Here is a 23,259-nt window from a genome sequence, read left to right on the forward strand (position 1 = left end):
CAGCTTGAAGCAATTCTAAATTACACTCAAATCAAATCAGAGCTGTATTACCAACATTCCTTCATAAGTGTGAAACATCCGTACACTGCACAGGTGATTTATGAAGTTCTTTTACTGGATTGGCAAAACAGCCAACCATATTGCACAGTTATCTATTGTGCAATTTTACGTTATTCTTGGTTTACAGTCAGCTTTACGGCATTGCATTATGCACATAATCTAATGACAATCCCTGTCCTAATGTGTTGGGAGTCATTATCAGTGACTGGAATAAAATAATATCCTTATTCAAATCTTTGGCTTGACCATCAAATTCTGGATAAACACATGCCCAATCCAACCACAATATTCTGACAGACTAAACCACACCATGTTCTATTTAATGGAATTCCTACTCTGACAGAACACTTGGAAAACAATCCACTTTCTAGTGTTTAGTATTTTGCAGTGCTAAATATGGTCAAATTCACCACCACCAATGCCAGCAGCATGTTTTTTTTTTAAAAAGACCATGGATCAGACTGAAGTCCTATCTGATATGTGGAATGGGAGTATTGCATCAACATACTGCATTTACCCACTGAGCAATTATGCAGTTTTGGGGGAGAGGGTTTCTTCAACAGAAAGTTGAATGATTGATTGGATTGGTAGTGGTGCAAATATCTGAAAATTATGGTAGCTCAGTTTCCAGAAGTTAAACTACATTTCAAAGTAATTCATGTCAAGCACTTTGGGGATATTTTTGCAAAAAGGGATAAGGCGCTATATAAATGTAGTCTTTTTAGGACATTGCATGGGAATCCAAAATAAGGACAAGATTCAGGCAAGACACAAGATGGTATTTTCATTAATTTATATATTTCTGCCTTATAGTTAACATATGCATTTTCTTTTGTGCCACCCTTAATTTTTCTCAGTAAGTAATGATATTTGTTATATTCAGAAATGAGTAAAATTTCAGACAGCTTTTTGAAATAAATACCATAAAATAATAGAGCTTCACATAATAAATATTCTTTACAACAAAAGAAGTTTTGAGACATTTTAAAAACAGTCAAGATTCCTCAAAACTTTCTTTTTTTACATAAAATATATACACAAAGAAAGCCAAATTTGGCTTGAGACAGAAGTATGGAGAGTTAATGGGGCAAATTTAGGAAAATAAACCAGAGTACGGTCCCATCAATTTAAAGGCAACCCAATATTTAATTATGGATGTCACAATAAAATGGTAATTGATATATATCAAGAGCCGATCAAGCATTTTGCTAATGCCTCTGATATCTAGTTATCATCTCTCAGAAGACATTGTTACTCCTTTGTTTAAAACACACCATTAAATCAAGACAAAATTAAGGGGTATTCTGTACCTCTGCATGAAACACCCACTGTGGGTTAGGTTGAAATAAAAAACCAAGACTGACCTCCCTTTAAAAGAGGAGAAATTGACAATATGGTAGACATTGTTCAGAACACTGCAATTTACAATTGTTTAGACCAGTGCAGAATTTGAATAGTGATAAAACAAGTCATTTAACTTTCCTTATAAAATAATTATTATATTAATCTTCTTTTCTACTGTTCGATTAACTTAGACACAGATATGTGTTAAGAACTTTTGACATGCAGTATACTACAGAATTTGAAATCATACTAGTTCACTGTGTATCATACAGTGAAACAAGTTGTATTCTTTGAGATCTCGTATTCTACATTAATAAATGTTGCCAAGTACTCTTGCAATGTAACTGAGGTGAAAACTTTCAATGTTGGCTAAATGTTGTAAAACTATAAATCCAACATAAAGAGCACATTAACAATTTCTCCACAAGTAGCAAACACTGGAAATCTTCTCATCCATCAATACAGTTAACTAATATGATACATTGTTGTTAAAAAGTAGTTTTTGAGGTGGCCAGAATAAGGACTCAGATTCACAGTAAAGCACATTGAGTGCAAAGCAGAGAACACAAGCTTTATTATCACATCTGCCTCATCACCATAAACAGTGAACAGGGAAAAGTATACCCTGGATAATTTCAGGAATTTTTTTTTGCATATATTAGAAAATATCAGGTAATTTTATGAAGAGTAACAAGACCTAATTAACCTATTATATTACTTGTAAATGTCTCTCAAAAGCTGGCTCTTTGAATGGAGATAGTTAGCTTAGTGATAGCCAGTCTGGTGCAGGTCGGTACCTTGTGACCATCGCATCAGTGGTTTCCCCCAATTATCTTGCATGTCAGAAATTGTATTGTAACATCCATACATTAAACAGATCAAACACCCCTCAGAATCTGGTTAATTTGTTTCAATTATGCTAAAAAATTTTGATGATTTGTAAAAAATACCAGTATAGTTTGTGTAACATGAAATATCTGTGGACAATACAAACTAGTTAAGGGGGCTGTTTGCAGGTGAGAAAGCAATGGTTTACTCCTCTGAAGTGGTGATGTCTCTTCACCTATGGGGACCAGCAATATTCATGATCCTAAGCCTGACAGGCAGAACTGGAGCTGTTCCATATTGATAGAAAGCAGCCATCCCTCAATTGTAGAATGGGCTAAGTTTAGAACAGTTGCTGCATTTTGATGATATCCAGTCCTAGGCTGAAATGGGTAAACACACAGGCATGATTTCAAAATGAAAATTAAAAGGAAGTGTTAAAGAACTCTGCTGCCCCGGATCAAGAGGGTTTGTCCTCCCCTGGAGTGGGACAGCTCTTGAGTTTGCAATACACAGTATTCGAGTTCTTGCATCGGCACCCAGGCCGGTTTACACGGTCATAGCACCCCTGGCAAAGTTTGATACAGCCCTTAGCTGGAAGGTAGCAGAGTAAACAGGGCAGAAACAAGGACATTAAACCCATGCACAAGAATCTGGAGCAGCAGTATGAATGGGAGCACGAACAAGGATTATCCGCACAGGAATCCTCATCGTCATTGGAGCAGTGGTAGAAGATTCCCTTTACCAGGCACATGCACGTACCATACTCCACCATGCTCTCTGCTGAGCACAGGCACTGCTTGTTACAAGCCAAACATGAAGGCAAGGTCCTTGGCGCTGTGCACTCTCTGCACTTGCATTTCCCACATTGCTCACATATAAATCTATGTTTTGCCAAATCCTCCTTCCCTAAGCATTTCGGTACATCCATTGTACAGGCAGATGCTTTAGGTTGTATTCTAATCGTCCTGTCTGATCTGTGATGGCTGGAGGTTAGCCGTGATGGTGGTGAACGTCCCAAAAGTCCTTGCTCAGATGACGCACTACTGTTGCTCCCTGAACTAGCTGCACTACCCGTGCTGGTCGACCTGCTCAACACAGGCATCCTGGTGGAGGAGTGGTGACCGGCGTGTGTGTGGTGAGTGGACCGATGTTCATAGTTATTATTCACATTGATTGGTATCACTTCGTGAGTCCTTTCATGCTTGTCATGCCGCTGTGTGATTCTGCTACTACTAATGCTATTAGCCTTCTTCGCAATAGCAGGGCCTTCTGTGTACTCATTGCTGGTCCTGATTGCTTTAATCTGATCGAGGGATAAAATGGCAGTGTGCTGCAGCTCCCGTTCATAGTCAAGTCTCTGCCTGCTGTCGAGAGAGGGCTGCTGGATCACAACCAATGAACCACCACCGCCATGCTGAATACGGGCCTCCATCTGTGGTGATCACAACTTCCAGCATTCACTGTAGGCTTGGCAAGCATCTGAATTTCTGCCAAAACAAGTAGAAATGAAAAAGATATATTAGAGTCACATTGCTACATTCAACAATAACTTAAGGGATCACTAGGATCCCAGGCTACTGCAAAAGAATAGATTCAGAAAGCACTTAACCCACTGGACTGCGGCCATAGCTCCCACAATGAAAGTTTGCATTTGAATGCACAAGGCAACCTTATTGGCAACAAAAGTTATTTCTACTTTGGGCCAGATACTGATTAACAGTCTGCACACTCATTCGAACTCCTTACCCCGCAATGGGAAGGTTTTCCTATTTCTTGGTAAGATTGTTCTAACTGTACAGAAGGAGGCTGGGTCAATGCTGCCCAGTCAAATTCCGCAGGTCTGCCACAGGGTTAGATAAAAGCAAAGAACATTAAAAGTGGGTACTGTGAGAGGCAAGAAAACATGTTTTTGTCTTTTTGTTATCGCACTTTGTACATATGTATATTGAGTAAGACAACTTTTTATATATATAAAAAGAGAGAGCAAGACAGCCTATAGTGCTTAACAAAAGGACAGGTATTAGAAGGCAAGAGCAGACAGACAAAGGTGTGATATGAAATAGGAGCAATCAGGAGTTATAAACTGGGGAGAGACATAGAAAGGTAGAGGGGTTTCAGAAGAAAATTTATTTTGCCAGCCACAAGGCCAGAGACTTTGCCAGAAATAGGGCCGTAAAGAATTTGGACAGCTGAGGAAAACATGCATTCTGAGACATTGAGATGCTGGAGAAGTAGGATGATATACGAATGAAGATGAGAATTTTGAAGAGAGTCTGCTTGAGATCAGGGGACCACTGGAGATCACAAGGTCTAACATGTGAGGGAAGCAAAGTTTAGCATTGAAAGGAATCATTAAAGTCAGTTTTTACCAACTTCCACCAAAAAAAATGCTTGGAGTTTTTCAGTTGTGAATCAGTTAAAAAAAACCATATTCATCAGAATGTAAGAAATAAGTCCCTGGAGCTTCCCACTATTAATCAAGTTCATGTCACGTGCTATGCATGCTATGCCCACATCATGGATGTGATGTGCATGCATCTCCAGACTTCATTTTTAGCAGGGGGGAAAGGAATCAAACACTGCACTTTGGATTTTTTTCCCCAAAAGGGGACCTGCACAGTCTTTAGGTACTGCTTTTAAGACTACATTTTATATACTGCAGCATACATCAGTCTTCATTCCCAGATAAGCATACAGCAGTAACAGTAATACACTGGCACAGGTACATACAGAGCAGGTAATTTTCACCTTCACTGCCTGGTTGGTAATCTGTTCGCATGAAAACTGTGTACCCATTTCGGACCTGCCCAATGTTCATCTCATTCAATGTGGTGAAAAAAATCAGGTGGGTCCTACAGTACGAGGACAATCTGCTCTGCCAGGTCACTGCTCAGGTGTTGAAGGTGAAAATGGCCTTGAGTCTCCGTAAAATTAAGGCCATCAATCAAAGGCTGACTCAGGTAACCTACCACGTTACTGATTACTGAAAGCGTGAAGGCAACAATTTTTACCATCTGTCCATCATAGTGGCACCTAAACAATAAACATAGGTCTTTCCATTTTACTTTAAAAAGAGATCGGTTAGCAACCGGAGATGAAAGCATTTCGGCAGCAATGAGGTACGTGGGTGAACAAAGTTCCTAAGAAGCATCATGCATATGAGGAGGAGGAGGATTTTTAAAATTCATTCATGGGATTTGGGTATCACTGGCAAGGCCTGCTGCATTTGTTGCCCATCCTTAATTGCCCTTGAACAGAGTAGCTTGCTAGGCCATTTCAGAGGGCAGTTAAGAGTCAACCACATTGCTGTAGGTCTGGAGTCTCATGTAGGACGGACCAGGTAAGAGTGGCAGACACTAGTCCAGTGACATTACCACTATGCCACCGTCTACCCAGACAAGGCCCCAGTTACTGAGGATGAAGCCTTCCGGCCATGCTGACATGGGAAGAGAAACCACAGAATGGTTTATAAATGCTGAAGCTCTTTCATGTTACAGGCCTATAACTTATTTCACAACAAACATGACAAGAGACTTCATTGCAGGAAGAAAATATTTTTTTGAAATCTGCAATGGAAATGGATGACCACTAGTTCAGCTATTTTCCTGTCCTCTTGAATGCCCTTTCCAGCTATCTTACCTTGTCATTTCCTTCCTTATTTTTGAAGACCACTTTAAAACTTGTTGCTTATCCATGTCCCCAGTCCCTCCCTCACTTTAATCCTATTTTCCTTCCTTGGTCAACAACCACTGTTTTTCCCTCCTTAATGTAGTCCTTGGAGATGCCATCCTGTCTTGCGGAGCACCACAGAAATACTGTGAATTACTTTAATGTTCTTGTCATTAGACCTTTCCCAGTAGGTGACAAACTCTTAGGGTTCAACCAATACCACCCTTCACCTGACAACCAGAAGATACATGAGACCAGCTGGGCTTACCAGTTCTCTCTATTTGGACTGCAGTCAGTATTTCTATTTGATCATGCAGCTGAGACCAAGAAACTCCAATATATGAATCAGAGGAATACCTATCCCACATCCTAACACTACATCACAGCTTTGGAGCATGAAAGCTTTTAATTTGTTTAATGGGAGTTATACCTATTTTTTTCAGCCTGTACAGTACTATAGGTTCAAATCTTGCCCCAGACAGCCATAACAAAGCATATGGTTGCCAAAAGATTGTTTCCTGAGCTGCTGCAATTTGTTTTTAAACTCTACGCTACCTCATGGATAAAAGTACAACCTTGCCAAGACCAGAACCATTATTGTGTTTTCTTTCTTCCAACCTTTGCTCATACAGTGGGTGGAAGTTTACACAAGTGGCTCGGTGAAAGGAAAGGTCACCAGCACCAACTCCCACACTATACAGCTAATCACTTGCAGCTCGGAAGTGGAGCCACTTTTCAACAGGTTTGGCATTGTTACTTGAAAAATTACCAGAAATAAAAATAGATGCATAATAAAGATCAATACAATATATGAGTATTGTTAAACAGCATAAGTACAAATTATGTTGTGATAAGAGAAAGATATCAAATTCAAATTGCTTATATTATAAATTAAACCTTTTTCAATTTTAAAAGTGATTAGACTTTCAACTGATCACTTCACCAATGCCCCCGGAAGGTCTTATGTTCAATCCCTGCTCTATGCTGTTAGCTGATCTCCCCTGAAATGGCAGTAAAAGCTTGATTTTTCTGGGCTATGGAATTAGGGGGAAAAAATCAGCCGAAGTACTTACTGCTGATGGCTATCCAGTGATAGTGGGATCAGGTTTGACTGTGACTCATAGCCTTGTTCCCTCCTATCCCCCAACCCATCACCATCCCCTAGATCCCACATAAACTGTCAGCACTCATTATCTAGACTAATGAATGAAGAATGGCAGTCTGGATGAGATACTAGAGGGATTGCTAATATGCGTAGGATGGGTGCTGTGGCTTCAACCCGTATCTTCAGGAGATGAAAAGTTAAATATGCATAAGTATGAGTGTAATATCCAAAAGTGTTAGCATTAAGTTGCTAATCGTTCACGGTCAATAAAGACCCCCTTCCCCACCACGAAATCATCTTAAATAACAGATTATCCTAAAACCAGCTCAATGAATCTCCTTCAATGCTGAATAATAGAAATAAGCAGCAGTGCACATCCCACTAGATAGAATCCTTTACAATTAAAATTATCAAACAAGGATATGGGGATTAGGGCATAAGCTTAACTACACAATTTCAATTCCCACCCGACAAATTGTCACACTTCCAAGTCCCACTCTAAAGATGCCATGTCCCCTGACCTCACCTGTCTCAGCTGGCTAGGTATGCTGACAATAAATAATCTTATCTGAAGGACAGTGGGTGGGGGAGGGGGGAGGGCAGAGGAAAGAAAGAGGAGAGAAAAAGCGAGAACAGCCATATCTGATGCAGTCTCTTCAAATTATGCATCCTATTGGATACTACAGAAGAGGAATGAAGATGGCGGTAGCTCAAAACACCCCAATTTCCCAGCAAAGAATGTGCACAGAAGAGGAAATTTATTTTATTTATTTCAGGTGGAGGGAGAGGGAGACCTTGTGTAAAGAATAGGGCTACTCCAATGCAATCATTTCTGAAGATACAAATGTACTCACAACATGTCATAGAGATACATACTGTATGACATATTGCAAAAGAACTGTTTTACCACTACATTTTATAGTGAAAATTAACTGTAACATAGCCCCAAAAAGACTAAAACCAGTCAAAAAAGTCAAGGGAAGAAAATAATTTGACTTATACTGACAACACTACAAATGAAGTTATCCTGAGGCATATCTGTTCAAAAAGTTTACTCATAGTATGTAACATTTAGATTTTCAAACTGAAAACTATGGCTTGGTTTTTTTGATGTTCAATGTTTAAAACCACACAAAGTGGAGTCAGTAGTTGCAGGATTAATGTATTAGTTTCTTATGCATGACACTGACGGGAGAACAGCGTCAGAAACATAATGCTCAATGTCATCATTCTCCACCAAGTACCTTACATATTTCACAGCATCATCTCCCCAAATTCTTCCAAAGCAGTTTTGTGTTTGCAACTGTGAATTACAGCACCATGCTCTTTCTATATATCCTTCTAAAGGCAATGTCTATTAGAACCATAGATAACATAACTGCAGCACACTTAATGATTTGCATATTTAATACATCACCATTATTCCTACAAATTAGCTGTTGGTTACATCCCAGCAGTACATTATCCAGGTAATCTCACTCCCATTCCTCCCTCAACCTGAAAAGTGCTTTTTAAAAAAAACTGCAGAGATTTCAAACTGTATAAGTTCTTGTACTAAAATGGGGATAGCAATGGGTTAAAATAATTGCCTTACACAGAGTTGCCAGGATCTGCTGGATTTCCCTAAGCACCTAGTCCTCTGCTCTTGCAGCAGCAGGATTATACTGACAATGAAACACTGGATTTCGGTCAGCACAAACAGGACTGAATTAAGAGACTATTACCATGTGGCATCCATAATGCGGTTTTAATTTGGGAGCTTCCACAACACTGCACAGCGCTAGCTTATTTTTGTGCAAGAGGCATTCTTGCCTTAAAATGCCACAAAAATGCAACCACTTACTGACTGATTTCTACACATGAAGTAGAATATAGTGGTATGGTTAATAAATACAGCTCAGTCCTTAAATTCTTGCACAAATATAATACAGATTTGGAAAAAACGCTGGAAAAGTATTCATAATTTAACAACTAGGTTGGAAAGTCCCTCCCCACCAAAACCACAAAGGTTTTATTTTGCTTTGCATTAAGGAGCAGTTGCACAATTGAAGGGATGAGAAGCTGTTATGTATGATAAATGTCCTCGTGGAGGACCTGGCACTAAGGGGTAGGTTTTTGGGAGCACAATATAACAGTTTTCATATTCATTCTGACTTGATGAGATCTGTTGAGAAACTACATTTTTAAAAGTTGCAATGCACAAGTATAAGAATTCAGAGCCTGCCTTCCATACAAGTGACAATAATGAGCTTAAGTGGCAAATATACATATCCAGAGCCAAACATCTTCAGCCTGTGTCCCAACACCAGTAACAACAGCACCTGAAGCAATAATGTGGGCGCTCAAACCTAACACTGAAAAGTCTACAGCTTAAGCATGTCTGATTAAGGGAAGGGACAAAATGCTTTAAACATTAGGCTTTCAGTGCCATGGGCAAGGACACAGAGAAAAATTGGTGGAAGATGATGTGTGTGAGATGACAGCATGGGAATACAGAAAATATGTAGATGAGAAAAAGCATGAGGAGGCCAGAATGGAGTTTGAAAATTAAATTCAGAGACCCACCAAATTAGAGGACTGGTATCCTACCAGGTATTGGTGTTCCTAAAACAGGACATAAAATTTCTCTCAACAAAAACAAGGAGAGTATGAGTATTTTTCCTAATTAATGGCCCACTAATGAAAACGTCCTCTCACAAATTCTGAAGTTCAAAGTTGCATGCTCCTGCAATGTTGTTAAGAGTTGATAATTATGGAGAAAAGCAGGCATTCTCCCACTTTATCTCCAAAGAGGACCATCACCCAAAGTCATAAAAGCAAATTGCTGTGGATGTTGGAGATCTGAAAGACAGAAAGTGCTGGAAAAAACTCAACAGGTCTGGCAGCATCTGTGGAGACAGAAACAGAGCTAATGTTTCAAGTCTGTATGACTCTTCTTTGGAAAACGTTCCAAAAAGGAGTCATATTCAACTCAAAGCCTTAATTCTGTTTCTGTCTCCAGAGATGCTGCCAGGCCTGCTGAGTTTTTCCAGCACTTTGTTTTTAACCCAAAGTCTATCACACAGTTTAAAAGTATCTAGATTGATGAGTGATGTAACAGTGGCCAGCAGTAAATAGTTACGATGCTGTGTTACATGGGTCTCTGAACAAAATATGTCATAGTTTCTGGAAGTTTCCAACTATAAAATGGTGAAATTCTCACATCTGATGAGACCTTAGACAACATGGCATCTAGTTTGAGTCAAAGGGGAAATGGTGGAGGAGTGGCTTAGGTGAATTGCTTTTGCATGAGAGCCAGCATGGACATGATGAACCAAATGACCTCCTTCTGTGCTGTACCACTCTGCGGTTCTGGATTTTTCCATGAAAACAGAGTATGGAAGAACAAACCAGATTTATTTTTTTCTGCAGGCACAATTTGAATATGAAATTACTAGAATCTATCTAATCATTGATAGTACCAGTCACTTCATATCCAAAGCCCATCATGTTTTATCACAGTGTGATACTGACAGGAAGTTATATTTTAGTGGTTAATAAAATTTCACAGTAGATCAGCCAACTACAAGTGCAGCACATTAGCTTCCATTGCAAAAATGCCATATCTTCCGCTCTTCCTTTGGCCGGTTTGCAAGTTACCTCTTAATAAAAGTCTAAAGGTGAAACTGGGGTGGATGACAGCCAAGTTTAAAAGTTAAATCCTCACCAGAAGAACATATTGTACTGCTTGAACCCTGGTGAATTGTCCATCATGTTGACTCAAATACAAGTCGTCTCGCTCGAAACTGCACCCGAAGGAGTCATTCGGCGCTGAACATTTTAACATGGCTCAGCCAGCAGTTTATAACAAAACCTTTCTCGCTTTGCAAGTTACGAGAGACACGTAGGCTGGCACCTGCAAATTAATAATAACAATGCTTCTTCAAACTGTTTCTGTTATTTAACAAGCCCAGGAAAATGCCAGCGTTTACTAACTTCTCACTCACTGCTTGTGCTTGTAAGAGCGAAGAACATGCAGAGGAGACTGGTTACGGGAAGGGCTTCGAGTTTCATGCTGCTCAACATGCACCCAGAGAATTCCCCAGACTGACCTCAATCCGTGACCTGGGAAGACTCTCTCGCCTGTGTTAACTTCGAACTTCAGCGTTTACCTTAGTAGCTGCACTGGGCAGAAAGCCCTGAACTTTCTCCCCCTCCCCCCACCAACTCACATACAATTCCTGACCTTGGCATTTGACTTTGCTCTCTGGCCTGTGCTGTCTGTGTTGGCAGAGTTGCAGAACAAACCGGATTTGTGTTTCATTTTTGCAGACCGCTCTGCTGTGGGAGAGGCGCTCATGGGAATCCGAACCCAAAAAAGCCACCGTCACACACAGGGTGTTTTTGCTTTAAAGTCAAACCACGTTTTAGGGTTACAAATCAGACTCGGCTCAGCATTGCAAGTGAGTCCAAAAGGGGAGCCTCCAGGGGCCGGGCCGAGCCAGCTCCCCACTGCAGAGACAAGGCGCACTACACTCTCCCCGCACACACAACGGGCGCTACACTCTCCCCGCACACACAACGGGCGCCCGATCCTTGGGCGATGCTGCAGTCAAGAGCACTGAAAAACACACCGACTTCACAGTCACTGTGGGCAGCTGGAGGGGGGGGGGGGGGGGGGGTGGTGGAGAGAGAAAACGCCCCCTTGCCCACCACCCCCCAAGCTCAACAACTCTCACCAGTCATGCAATAATAATTTCAGCTCTCAACCCTTCCGACACTCATCTGAGAATAGTGGGAAGCTCCTACAGTCCCGCAGCACTTCAATATGTTGCACGTATCCGAATCCTTCTCCAGCTGCCTTACTCAAACCGATAAGCCTGATCCCCCCCACCCCCCCCCCCCCCCGGACACACACACACACACACACACACACAATCACCTTGTAGCAAATAGCAGTTGCTGTGCCGAAACTCTGCAAGAACCGTCTCCTCTCCCCGCCAGGCAATGGGCAAAGGGGAAGGATCCGTGGCCCCTCAATTCCTGCTGCCTGGCGAGCAGCTTCCCGGCGATTGTTTCAATGAAAAGGGCTCAGAAAAGGGTCCATCAAAAGACCCGCAGCCGAATGCAGGGTGACTGGAGCCAGCAGCGCCCTCTCGGAGCGCACATCAACTCTGGTTAATCGATCATTCACCGAGCCGAGGGAAGTGAGAGAGAGACGGGAGGAGAAGGGAGGGGGGGCAGGGTGGGGGGGAAATTATGAATGAATCCAGCAGCAACAGGCTGGTACTCGAGGGGATGTAGAACACCACACGGGGGCGGACTTTCCAGTAACAACACTGGGGTCATTCAACTAGATTGGCCATTTCCACAAGTGGAAGAGGATTCAACCTGAAGATTTTATAATCTCCGGCAAAAAAATCAGTTTTCCATTTTCATTTAGGGATTTAAAAAATCTTATGCTGTGCTATGAGTATTAATACGCGCTTGTAAAAGCCGACCAGATTTTTTAAAAAAAACTGTTTCTAAGTTATAAAATGTCAAGGAATCTTACCTATTTCCATATATCCACCAAGTACAAATCCATTTTATTGTGTGTGATATGCAAAAGTATTTTCCAAGAAGGTAGATCCAGTCTCAAGCCTTAAATCACCTAATATTTAGGAGTCACGTCGTTAAGTCGTCGGATCGAAACAAGAGTGAGGTCGAGGCAACTGGTCGAGTTGATAGAAGCAGAAGCCTGTGGTGCAGTGAGCCGGCGGCCAGCCCTTCACTCTACATACTGCCCATGTACAATGTCCAGCAGCAGCCTTTGGGTATTCCCTCCGCGACGCTCACTGCAGCCGCACTGCTGCTTGTCAATGGGCGCTTTCCTTTTTTGTAATGACACTCTCCGTAAGGCACGGCGATTGTTTTGTATGATGGTCTCCCGTCCGGACACCTGATTTCCTATATGAAGCTGTCACCAGTGCACGGTGTGGCTGCATGTGTTTGTACGTTATGACAACTGTATATGTAAGACTGTTGTGTTCTTACTTGTGAAGCCTGGTGTACCTGCTGTGTAATTATTGGTGCATCTGCATGTGAGGCTGTGTCCGGCAGCCAGAGTCTGCAAACGTGAGCTGTTGCTTTATATATAGGAGTGCGGAGTTGTTCTGCTCACTGTAGCCTGCTCTGGACTTGTTCTCAGTGCCACTGACGGCTGCTCCTTCTACACCAAACACACACCACGTTCCCTTCACCCTCATTGGTCGACACTTCGCATTCCACAGCTGCTCATTGGCCATAAATTTGCATTCCACCGCCGCCTATTGGTCTCCGGCGCCCCAGAAGCGGAAAAAAATGGGAATAAAGAGGATACAAGACATCCGGTCGCCGCTGATTGGGTATTTTAGGACACGCCGCGGCTCGTGGATTCGGATTGGATAAGAGGGAGGCGACAACCTTTTTTTGTAGGAAGAGGATTGGTCGGTTTAGGGATACAAGGTTTACGCTGAAAGGAGATTGGTGGGAAATATCCCGCTAATTGGATCAGAGGAAACGGTGCATCCGACCAGAGATGATCACTACAAGATTGTTGGTCTGATTTCACTCAGATGGCGAACTTTTACAACAAATTGCAACATTAACTATATTTTTTGCTATATTTTAACAATCTATATTCCAGCCTAAATCGGTTCGGTTGAACTTTATTGCAACATTAAAGGAAACCAATTGAAACATTAAAAAATAAGAATAATTTGTTACTATTGTATCCTTGTTTATTTCACTCGAGTTTATTTTAGCATATTTTACCCCATCTCAATGAGACTTAAGAAAATACACATTTTCTTACTTTGTTGATGTACACAACTCCCCAAACGCTCCCTCAGACACACGGCACTCAATATGCTACTAAGAAAAATGTTCCTAATGTTGAATGAGCCCTTGGAGAAAAATCATCTGAGCCTCTCACTGCCTTCGGCCCTCGGCAGCTTTATTATTCATTTGTAAAATAAACCGCAGACCGGAATCCAGCGCAATTCTCCCTCTATCGCATCCTGCTGGTTCCCATTATGCAGAAAAGAGATTTCAGATGAGAAAAACGAATGTGGTTTACAAAAGAGGCAGAGGAAACATTCATTAAAAAGACCCGCAACGACGAAATCTCGCTTTCAAAGGCCATTATTAAACATACATAAGTATTTTTTTTTAAACTTTTGAATTTCGCTTAGGCTTTTTTCTACTTACCCAGCCAAAAAATAAATCCCCGCGTCGGAATATTAAAAATCCAGGTCTATAGGAGCTGAACCCTTTCATCAGCCCGTACCTTTGGGTAGTGCTTTTGTGCTCAGATCACACGGGGTGGGGGGGGGGGGGGAATCCCGACTTCCTAAACTCCTCTTTGTTGTTGCTGCAGTCATTTGAATGCACCAAAACAACTGTCTCCTGCCACCGAGCACATGCTGAGAATGTTAATGTAAATCCACGAAACTTTCTGTATGGGGCGGGAGCCTGCACTCAATGGCTCCAAGTGTAATTTGTGTGTAATGTTAAATAATTCCTGTTTGCACTTATTAATCTAATTTGGACTGCGATGTGGGGTAACCTTTCATATATATAGATAGACAGTGCGTGTGTTCGCCCGCGCATGATATTTTAATGATATATTTAACAATCTGGTAGAGTACACCGAACCTCTTCCGTTCATCCTGAGTACAGTATATCTGCATTATGAAATACAGACGCTTCCTTTGTTGTCCTGTCTCTTGAGTGTTCCTTTGGGGCGACCTGTGGCTCTTTGGCTGGTTTCATTTGTGCAGGAAATCGCTCATTCATTAAACCTCTGGCTTCCCTTTCATCTGAAGTCTGACTGATCATTAAGCCGCCCTTTCACACCGGAACGGCTGAAGACCCGTTTAAAGAAATTAAGGGATTTATCTGTTAGTCCATCATCTCTCCCAGACCAGTTATCAGGGATCTCATCAGGCGAGAAGATGTCAGGCCTGGAGGCGAAGGAACTGACCAAATGGGGCTTCAAAGAACTGTAAACGACAACGCCAAGTTCCGCAGGAGCTGCAGGTCGGATTTAAAGAGACACCAACCCCGCTGCGTGATCGAACAGGAATGATCAAACACAGACATATCCCACTCAACAACAACCCCTGCCCCCAACAACTACAAATCGAGCATTGGAAACAGAAAAGATATCAGGAGCCTTTAAGTCCATTCGTTTCCGTACATTAAGACTGAACCACTTCTGTCAAAGCTGACCCAAACCCCTCCCCTTTACATAAAAGAAATTCCAAAACTCAATATTACTAATTTTTTTAAAATAAAACTGATATTTTAAAGAGGAATACTGCTGCTTGGAAACCATTGTTGGAAGAAAGGTACAGATAATGACCTCCCAAAATCTATTCTTAACAGTGTTGTCCTGTTAATTTTTTAATTAACTCATTTCTGTTTCCGCCGTATTTCTGTTAATCCACAAAGCTTGTTTTCCGACTGTTTCTGGTGATGAGAGTCAGGGACACAGGGGCAGCACAATTAGAATAAGATGTGGCATTGATAAAAATCAAGCTGGTTAATTGAGTGCCAACTTTAACCACACGCTCCCTCTGATTGAGTCCACACATCAGAGGCGACTAACTAATATTTAAAATGTTAATACCCTCCCCCACCCATTTGATGTTTATTCCTAGAACAGCACTGGGAGTTCCTTTGATAACCTTTAATTATATTCATAGGCGTAAACTTCCTGGGTGCCACCGGGTCATCCTCTGTTTAATTGATTTCAACGTGCTGAAGTTAGGAGCGGTTGATGTCTGTTCTGTATATTCAAAGCAGTGTAATTAAGACATTTCGACTGTAGGAAATAGGTAATGCCTCCTTAAACTTAAGTTATTGTTATTCATTTTCCTGTTCCTGGGTCAGAACTACTTTCTTTGGGAACAAACTAATCTCCCAGTCTGCACAGTAGGTGTACGATCGGCAGGGGAGACATTAAGGGTTTCTGCCGCTACCCCTCCCCCCCCCCCCCCCCCCCCCCCCCCCCCACCAGGCAGATATAAACATTCGGCGACTATTCCCCAAAATAACCAATCAACAAAGAAAATGACCAATAACATTAAAGTGATGTCTTCCTTTCGGACGTTGCACAACCGGGTCGCAGTTATGGGCTCAAACATTAATTCTGTGGGCGAGTGTAGGCAGACTATATATATAGAGAGGGGGGATATCGAACCTGCAACCAATTGTCTAGTCTACATGTTAAATTCTGCTTTTCAAAAGCTTTGGGAAGCTCGGCCTTGCAATTTCAGTCCATGTGGGTATGGAGCACTCGGGAGGTGTTCTCAAGCCAATGCAAAGACTGGCCGGGTGTGCGCGATGTGCCGTCACCTGTAGCTACTGTCGGTTATCGCAATGAGCGGAAGCTTTTCCGAGCGCTCCCGCACTCCCACCTCCCAATGAGGCAGCCCGACTCAGGGGGGATGGGGAGGCGAGAAGGGCAGATAAAGAGATGCTTCGCTCGAATGAATTCGGCAGATAGGATCCAAGCTTCACGGTACGCACAGTCTGTGGTTTGGTTATCTGACATTGATGGACGCTGTTTACCTTTTCATATGGTAAATGTGTCAGTCAGAGTCCGGGCAGAGCCAGTCAATCCAGTCTGCTCTATTACACATCGGGGCTGCTGCAAGTCGTGCTGTGTTATGGTAACAATTTACCAAACCCTTAACAACCAATATTAGAAACATCTTGAGTAAACATTAGCTTGTTATTCAATGCTCCTTTTTAATGCCGGAAAACTAAAATCTGTCCATATATTAGTTTCTGCGAATTTAAAACAATTTTCCACATGGCAGCACTTAGCCCGGCAACAGATACATACCAGGTAGCAAATTGTTTTACAGTGTACATTTGAAATGCAAGCGTCTTTTTCATCAGAAATTCAGAATCATTTTCTTGAAGAACGAGTTTTAGTTTCGTTATTGTGCTTACTGGAGTGACATATTTCAAACTGAAGGGGAACTGCATGAGAAGTCCTGTCATTTTTTTTCTGCATGCATCAACAAGAATTTAGCCAGTTTTGGAGCGCAACTGAACCTGGTACGGAGGAGCTCAGCAATGCACCGAGTTTGGCAATTTCCTTGAATGGGGTCCATTCACCCAAATACTGGTGATGTCTGCCATTTGTGCAGCAATGCAACTTTTGGGGTCAATCGCAAAGGACACCTGGTAGCGGTACAATGCGCTGCATTAGCTAGAGTATAATCACAATACCAGAGCAAACCTTAATCTTAATCCTAATCTTAATCCTGCCAGACTGTGTAGGTTTCCAACCAGAGCCAGTTCTAAATTCGGAATTAACATCCAGCGGAATACTGGTTTCCTGTGGGTGTGAATAGTAACACCAAATTGTACAAGGCTGCCGGAACCCGGAAAACCATCCTGCCCTTTGGAGTGACTGCCCCATGGGTGAGCACAATGATGGTTACGGCCATCGAAAGAACATTCACCTTGTGGCTTTCATTGGTCAGTCTGATAATCACGTTGCGGATCTTTCCCATTACTTTACAACATTCCGAGCAAGTGAAGATAATGAAAGCAGCCCTGATACCACGAGGCACCGTGTAGAATATACATCACTGTCAGCTGGCAGCCGTCTTCCTTTTAGTGTTAGTGAAGTGCTTATCTTTCCTGTTCCTATGAAGTTGACCTTTTCACAGCCCCCGATCATCACTAGATTCGCCAAAATGTTTATTAAGTTTTAGCGAATAGAGATTTACATTTCTGGAACTGGTGGCGCAAGGCCCCCACACTGCCCAACCATCACCCCCCACCCCCTTCCCAAACCCCAAGCCCACCACCGCCAACAATATCAGGATAAAATTCAAAATGATCGCGTAACTCCTAGAGGCCGCTCTCAATCTGCTTTCAAACGGCACATTGACCATCTCAGACCACTTGGGAGTGACACCAGAGAGAGTGGTATTGATTCAAGTTTTAAAATGCCCAGCAGATCCCGCGAGAATTTTTCTAAATTTTTACTCAGTGGTGAATAAATGAAAGATGGATCTGGCCACATTGTCATTGTTCAGATAGACTGTGCCATCCCACTTGTCCCTTGTAGAAAAGTTGGTGCAGAAAACCCCCTTTGAGCACAGGTCAATCAGGCCCCAGTCTGCACGTAAGGTCCTAGAGGCTCTGTGGAAAAACAAGTGGATTCTATTGAATGGTTCCCTGAGCAGACTGTCGTGGTCATTTGGCAGCACACTCATTGCCAGAACTTCCAAACAAGCACCAAGACATATCCTGGCTGCTGGTGGTTAGTGCCCTCCCCGTTAGAACCTTCCTGTTCACCGCACACCTCTGCACCTCTATAGGCTGTCCTCAACGCGTGGCCCACCTCCTGACAGCTGCATTGGAGAAGAATGTCAGGAAGGAGATGCAGTGGCCTTTTGTCAAGCCTCATCCCGACCAACAGTGCAACACAGGACTCTGCGCTCTGCCGACAGCCCGAGGGGACTGACCCTCCCTGAGACAAACATCAGTTGCTGCTGGAGGACCATCAACTAAGCCCTAAACCTGCTGATCATGCTTGTCAAGGAGCTGTCCATGACCAAGCATTGCAAACTTTCATCTTCCAAGATCTGGGAGCAGAGCGATGCTCTGGAGCTTGGGCAGCCACACAAAGGCTCCATGGGAAAGGCCACAGTTGAAGACCCTGCCACCACAGAACCCCAAAGGGCTGGGGGAACTGTGGAAAACCCCATGTTTAATATAATGTAAATGTGACCAAATCTGCATTAGAATTGGAGTGAAGCACCCACCAGTACCATGTACTGTGTTGACCAAATTGACCTGCATTGCACCATGTATACTACTGCACTGGTAATGTAACGTGCAAATACTGTGAATAAAGTCTATTTTTAGGAAAAAAAATGTATGTTGGTGCTTCATAGTTATAGAATCCAAACTGCCAACAAATATTCCACAGCACCAGAATCACAGGGCAATGCTCAACAGTTTCTTCTGGAGCACCTCTGTCATAGCCTGGAGAGGGTATTGCACTACATGGTGCTCAATGAGTTCAAAGTTATGAGCTCTGTTTTCATTCTTTACTCGTTTAGATTTGCCCTGAATCAAAGTTCACTCATTAGCACAATCTACTTTGTAAACTATAACATATGCACTGAGTAGAACGTATGCCAACTTGTAAACAAAGAACAAAGAACACAAGCTATTTCGAAAAAAAAGTAGGTTGGGACAATACTTCAAACTAAACCACGATAAAAGACAAATTGCGAAAAGGCAGACTGATGTCAGGAAGCTCCTCGCACAGAGAGTAACCGAGGTATGGAATGGGCGTTTAGGAGATGAAAGCTCTGGGATCATTTAACAAACAATTGAATGTGACGGTGAAAAGGCTGTCGGCTCTTTCTGGATGGCTAAACTAACAAGGGCCTTCCTCAACTGTATCTCTCCTGTGATCTGGTCCTTTTCAATGGATTTGCTGTCTGCAGGGGCGCCAAAGTTCGCTGTGTAACAGTGAATCTCACTGTACTAAGCATGTCCTCTTACCCTATCCGAAATATTCAATATCTTACTGTTTCTTTCTCTTTCAACCCGTTAAATTCGACGTAGTTAAGCTTGAATATGTGGAGCTCCACAGCAATTTAAGAATTCATATTCCCCGAGTAAAAACACCCAGTAATTGAACCACTAAAAAGATAGTCTCCGTGAAGTGTTGAAGCAGAAGTGCACCTTCTGCTAAAAGGTGTACAATAGGGAAAACTCCTTGGTTGTACATGATCAAAGATTAAACCATGTCTCAGAGCACGGAGCTACATCCTTTGAGAAAGCTGGTATTATAAGATGAGTTTCGAAGTGGCTTAGTGAGCCCGGTCTAAGAAAAACACAAGGAGGAATTTTAGCGCCGAATTTGTGTCTGTGCTTTGGTGTGAGGACGCGGTATGGGTTTTGCCTAATCACACGAGAAGCCTGCCCCAACATTGAACACGCGGGCTGTCCCTCATTCCCGGTACCCATGGTTCGGAATGAGCTGACCTCGACCATCACTGATCTCAAAAAAACACATTTTATGACAAAGTGAAAGGTTTCAACCGATTCATGCAAACATTTCCAACCTAAAATCACAAGCACGTTTCAAATGTCGAGTGGGCGTGGCATTGCAGTTCAGACTCTCCGTGTAATGAGTTGTTAAAATGCGTCGGGTCATTACCATAGCCCGGCTCCTATGTCGGGGCGGCGACACTCGGATCATGTTCGGCTGTAAATGTTCATTCAGCGAGCTGCCGGCTGGTTTCCTGTAAATCCAACTGAGGCGGATGCCAAAGCTGCCTCTGTGATACCAGCAGGCGGATTAGACTCCAGCGAAACAGCCCCGCGGCTTCTTTACGTATTCTGAACTGAAGGATTCAAACAAAAATGATGATGTATTACAGTGGGTATAACCGTAAATGTTCCGGAGACAGGAACTCATCACAAATCAAATTGAAAAGCAATGGTATAAATAACTAACTGGAGCGTTATATCTATATGCTCAATCCCTAACTAGACAAGAGGAGCTTTCAAAAAATAGAACTACCAGCTCAAAATCAAATACTGCTAAGGCAACCTCTAATTAAAGTTACTCATATTTTTAGAAAATCCCTCCTTTTTTCTTCAGCGGATTTATTTTCATGCCATCTTATCAGAGTGCAGAGACATTGAATCATAAAATCATGCAGCACAGGAGAGCACTTGGCCCATTGTGCCCGTGCTGGCTCTTTGAAAGAGCGCTGCAATTAGTTCCGTTTCCAACTCTTTCACTGTAGCCCTGCAATTCTCTCCATGCAGCCAATTCCCCTTTGAAAGTTACTACTGAATCTACTTTCACCAAGATTTCAGATAATGGATTCCAGATCATTATAACATTATTTAAAATATAAAACATTGGTGAATGGCTATGTTAATTCAATCTCCTGATCGAGGGTTGATGTCCATAGTACCAGCGCCTCAAACATTGAAAAGGGTTTAAAGCAGGAAATAATGTTTAGGTAACTCCAATGTTACATTTTAAAAGTTGGAACATTGTAGGGAGAAGAAGCTAATCAGTCCCATGGGCTCGCAGTCCTGTTAAAGAATGAGTGAAACTTGTGAGAGGAGTCATAGCTCATGGAATAAAAGGGACAGTAGCAACATGGATAAAACAAAAATGGCTGAGTAACAGGAAACAGAGGGTAATGGTCAATGGATATTTTTCAGGTTGGAAGAAGGTTTGCAGTGGAGTTCCCTAGGGGTCGGTATTGGGACCCTTGCTTTTCCTGATATATATATAAATGATCTAGATCTTGGTGTGCAGGGGGCAATTTCAAAGTTTGTGAATGATATGAAACTTGGGAGAATTGTAAACCATGAGGAGGACAATGTAGGGCTTCAAAAGGACATTGAAACATTGGTGGAATGGACAGGTAGGTGGCAGATGAATTTCAATGTGGAGAAGTGTCAGGCAATGCATTTTGGTAGGAAGAACATGGAGAGGCAATACAAAGTAAGGGGTGCAATTCTTAAAGGTTTGCAGGAGCAGAGGGAACTGGGTGTATATGTGCATAGGTCATTGAAGGTGGCAGGACGGTTAGAGAGATCAGTTAATAAAGTTTACAATATTCTGGGCTTTATTAATAAGGGCATAGAGTACAAGATCAAGGGGGTTATGCTGAGCTTATATAAGACACCAGTTAGAGCTCAGCTGAAGTATTGTGTACAGTTCTGAGTGTCACACTATAGGAAAGATGTGAACACATTGGAGAATGTGCAGAAGAGGTTTACAAGAATAGTTCCAGGGATGAGAAACTTCAGTTACAAAGATAGATTGGACAGGCTGGGACTGTTCTCCTTGAGGAGCAAGTGTGGTGGAGGCAGGTTCAATCGAGGCATTCGAGGGAATTGGATGATTATTTGAATAGAAACAATGTGCAAGGGTATGGGAAAAAGGCAGGAGAATGGCACTAAGCCATGATGCTCATTTGGAGAGCCAGTAAAGGGAGGTCATGTCTGACCAATTTGATTGAATTTTTCGAAGAGGTGACCAGGTGTGTAGATGAGGGCGATGCATTTGACGTAGTCTACTTGGACTTCAGCAAGGCTTTTTTTGATAAGGTCTCCCATGGGAGACTGATAATGAAGGTAAGAGCCCATGGGATCCAAGGCAAATTGGGTCCAGGATTTGCTGAGTGGCAGGAAGCAAAGGCTGATGGTCAAGGGTTGTTTTTGTGGGTGGATGCCTGTGTCCAGTGGGGTTCCACAGGGATCGGTGTTGGGTCCCTTGCTGTTTGTGGTATATATAAACGATTTAGAATTGAATGTAGGAGGATTGATCAGTAAGTTTGTGGATGACAAGAAAATTGGTGGGGTGGTAAACATTGAGGAGGATAGCCTTAGATTACAGGAGTAATGTAGATGGGCTGGTCAGATGGGCTGGTCAGTGGCAAATGGAATTTAAGCCGCATAAGTGTGAGGTGATGCACTTGAGCAGGACAAACAAGGCACAGGAATACACGATGAAAGGTAGGACCCTAGGAAGTATCGAGGATCAGAGGGACATTGGTGTGCATGTCCACCGATCCCTTAAGGTAGTGGGACAGGAGGATAAGGTGCTTAAGAAGGCATATGGGATACTTGCCTTTATTAGCCGAGGCATATAATATTAGAGCAGGAAGGTTATGCTGAAACTGTATAAACCACTGGTTAGGCCAAAGCTAGAGTATTGCCTGCAGTTCTGGAATCCGCATTATAGGAAGGATGTGTTTGCACTAGAGAGAGTGCAGAGGAGATTTACTAGGATGTTGCCTGGGCTGGAGAGTTTTAGTTATGAGGAGAGATTGGATAGACTGGTGTTATTTTCCCTGGAGCAGAAGAGATTGAGGGGGACATGACTGAGGTTTATAAAATTATGAGGGGCATAGATAGGGTAGACAGGAAGGAACTTTTCCCTTTGGTGGAGGGATCAATAGCCAGGAGGCATAGATTTAAGGTAAGGGACAGGAGGTTTAGAGGGGATGTGAGAAAGAATTTTTTTACCCAGAGGATAGTGGGAATCTGGAACTCACTGCCTGAAAGGGTGGTAGAGGCAGAAACACTCATAGCATTTAAGAAGTATTTGGAAGTGCACTTGCGATGCCATGGCATACAAGGCCATGGGCCTAGTGCTGGAAAATGAGATTAGGTACTTGTTTGACCAGCGCAAACTCGATGGGGCGAAGGCCTTTTATTGTGCTGTTGGCCTC

General features: G+C 42.6%; 1 protein-coding gene across 7 annotated transcripts; it reads right to left on the reverse strand.

Annotated features, from left to right (window-relative positions):
* Positions 1-838: 838 nt before the first annotated feature.
* On the reverse strand, positions 839-20,300 carry spry1 (sprouty homolog 1, antagonist of FGF signaling (Drosophila)). 7 transcript variants are annotated; one of them, XM_041192592.1, is made up of 3 exons: positions 12,540-13,182; positions 10,713-10,901; positions 839-3,719 (listed from the first exon to the last, which is right to left on the reverse strand). In XM_041192592.1, the coding sequence occupies exon 3, from the start codon at positions 3,662-3,664 to the stop codon at positions 2,690-2,692; it is 975 nt and encodes a 324-aa protein (XP_041048526.1). In that variant the 5' UTR covers positions 3,665-3,719; positions 10,713-10,901; positions 12,540-13,182; the 3' UTR covers positions 839-2,689. The 7 variants fall into 7 exon arrangements, with proteins under 7 accessions (XP_041048526.1, XP_041048534.1, XP_041048543.1 ...); XM_041192600.1 differs by lacking the exon at positions 12,540-13,182 and adding an exon at positions 11,928-12,149; XM_041192609.1 differs by lacking the exon at positions 12,540-13,182 and adding an exon at positions 11,725-11,799.
* Between the last annotated feature and the right edge of the window lie 2,959 nt (positions 20,301-23,259).

The sequence above is a fragment of the Carcharodon carcharias genome, chromosome 1, assembly GCF_017639515.1.
Source record: "Carcharodon carcharias isolate sCarCar2 chromosome 1, sCarCar2.pri, whole genome shotgun sequence".
Taxonomy (NCBI): domain Eukaryota; kingdom Metazoa; phylum Chordata; class Chondrichthyes; order Lamniformes; family Lamnidae; genus Carcharodon; species Carcharodon carcharias.

Bases quoted from the DNA above. Each gene is read 5' to 3' on its own strand.
- spry1 (XM_041192616.1), bottom strand. From the start codon at position 3,664: ATGGAGGCCCGTATTCAGCATGGCGGTGGTGGTTCATTGGTTGTGATC.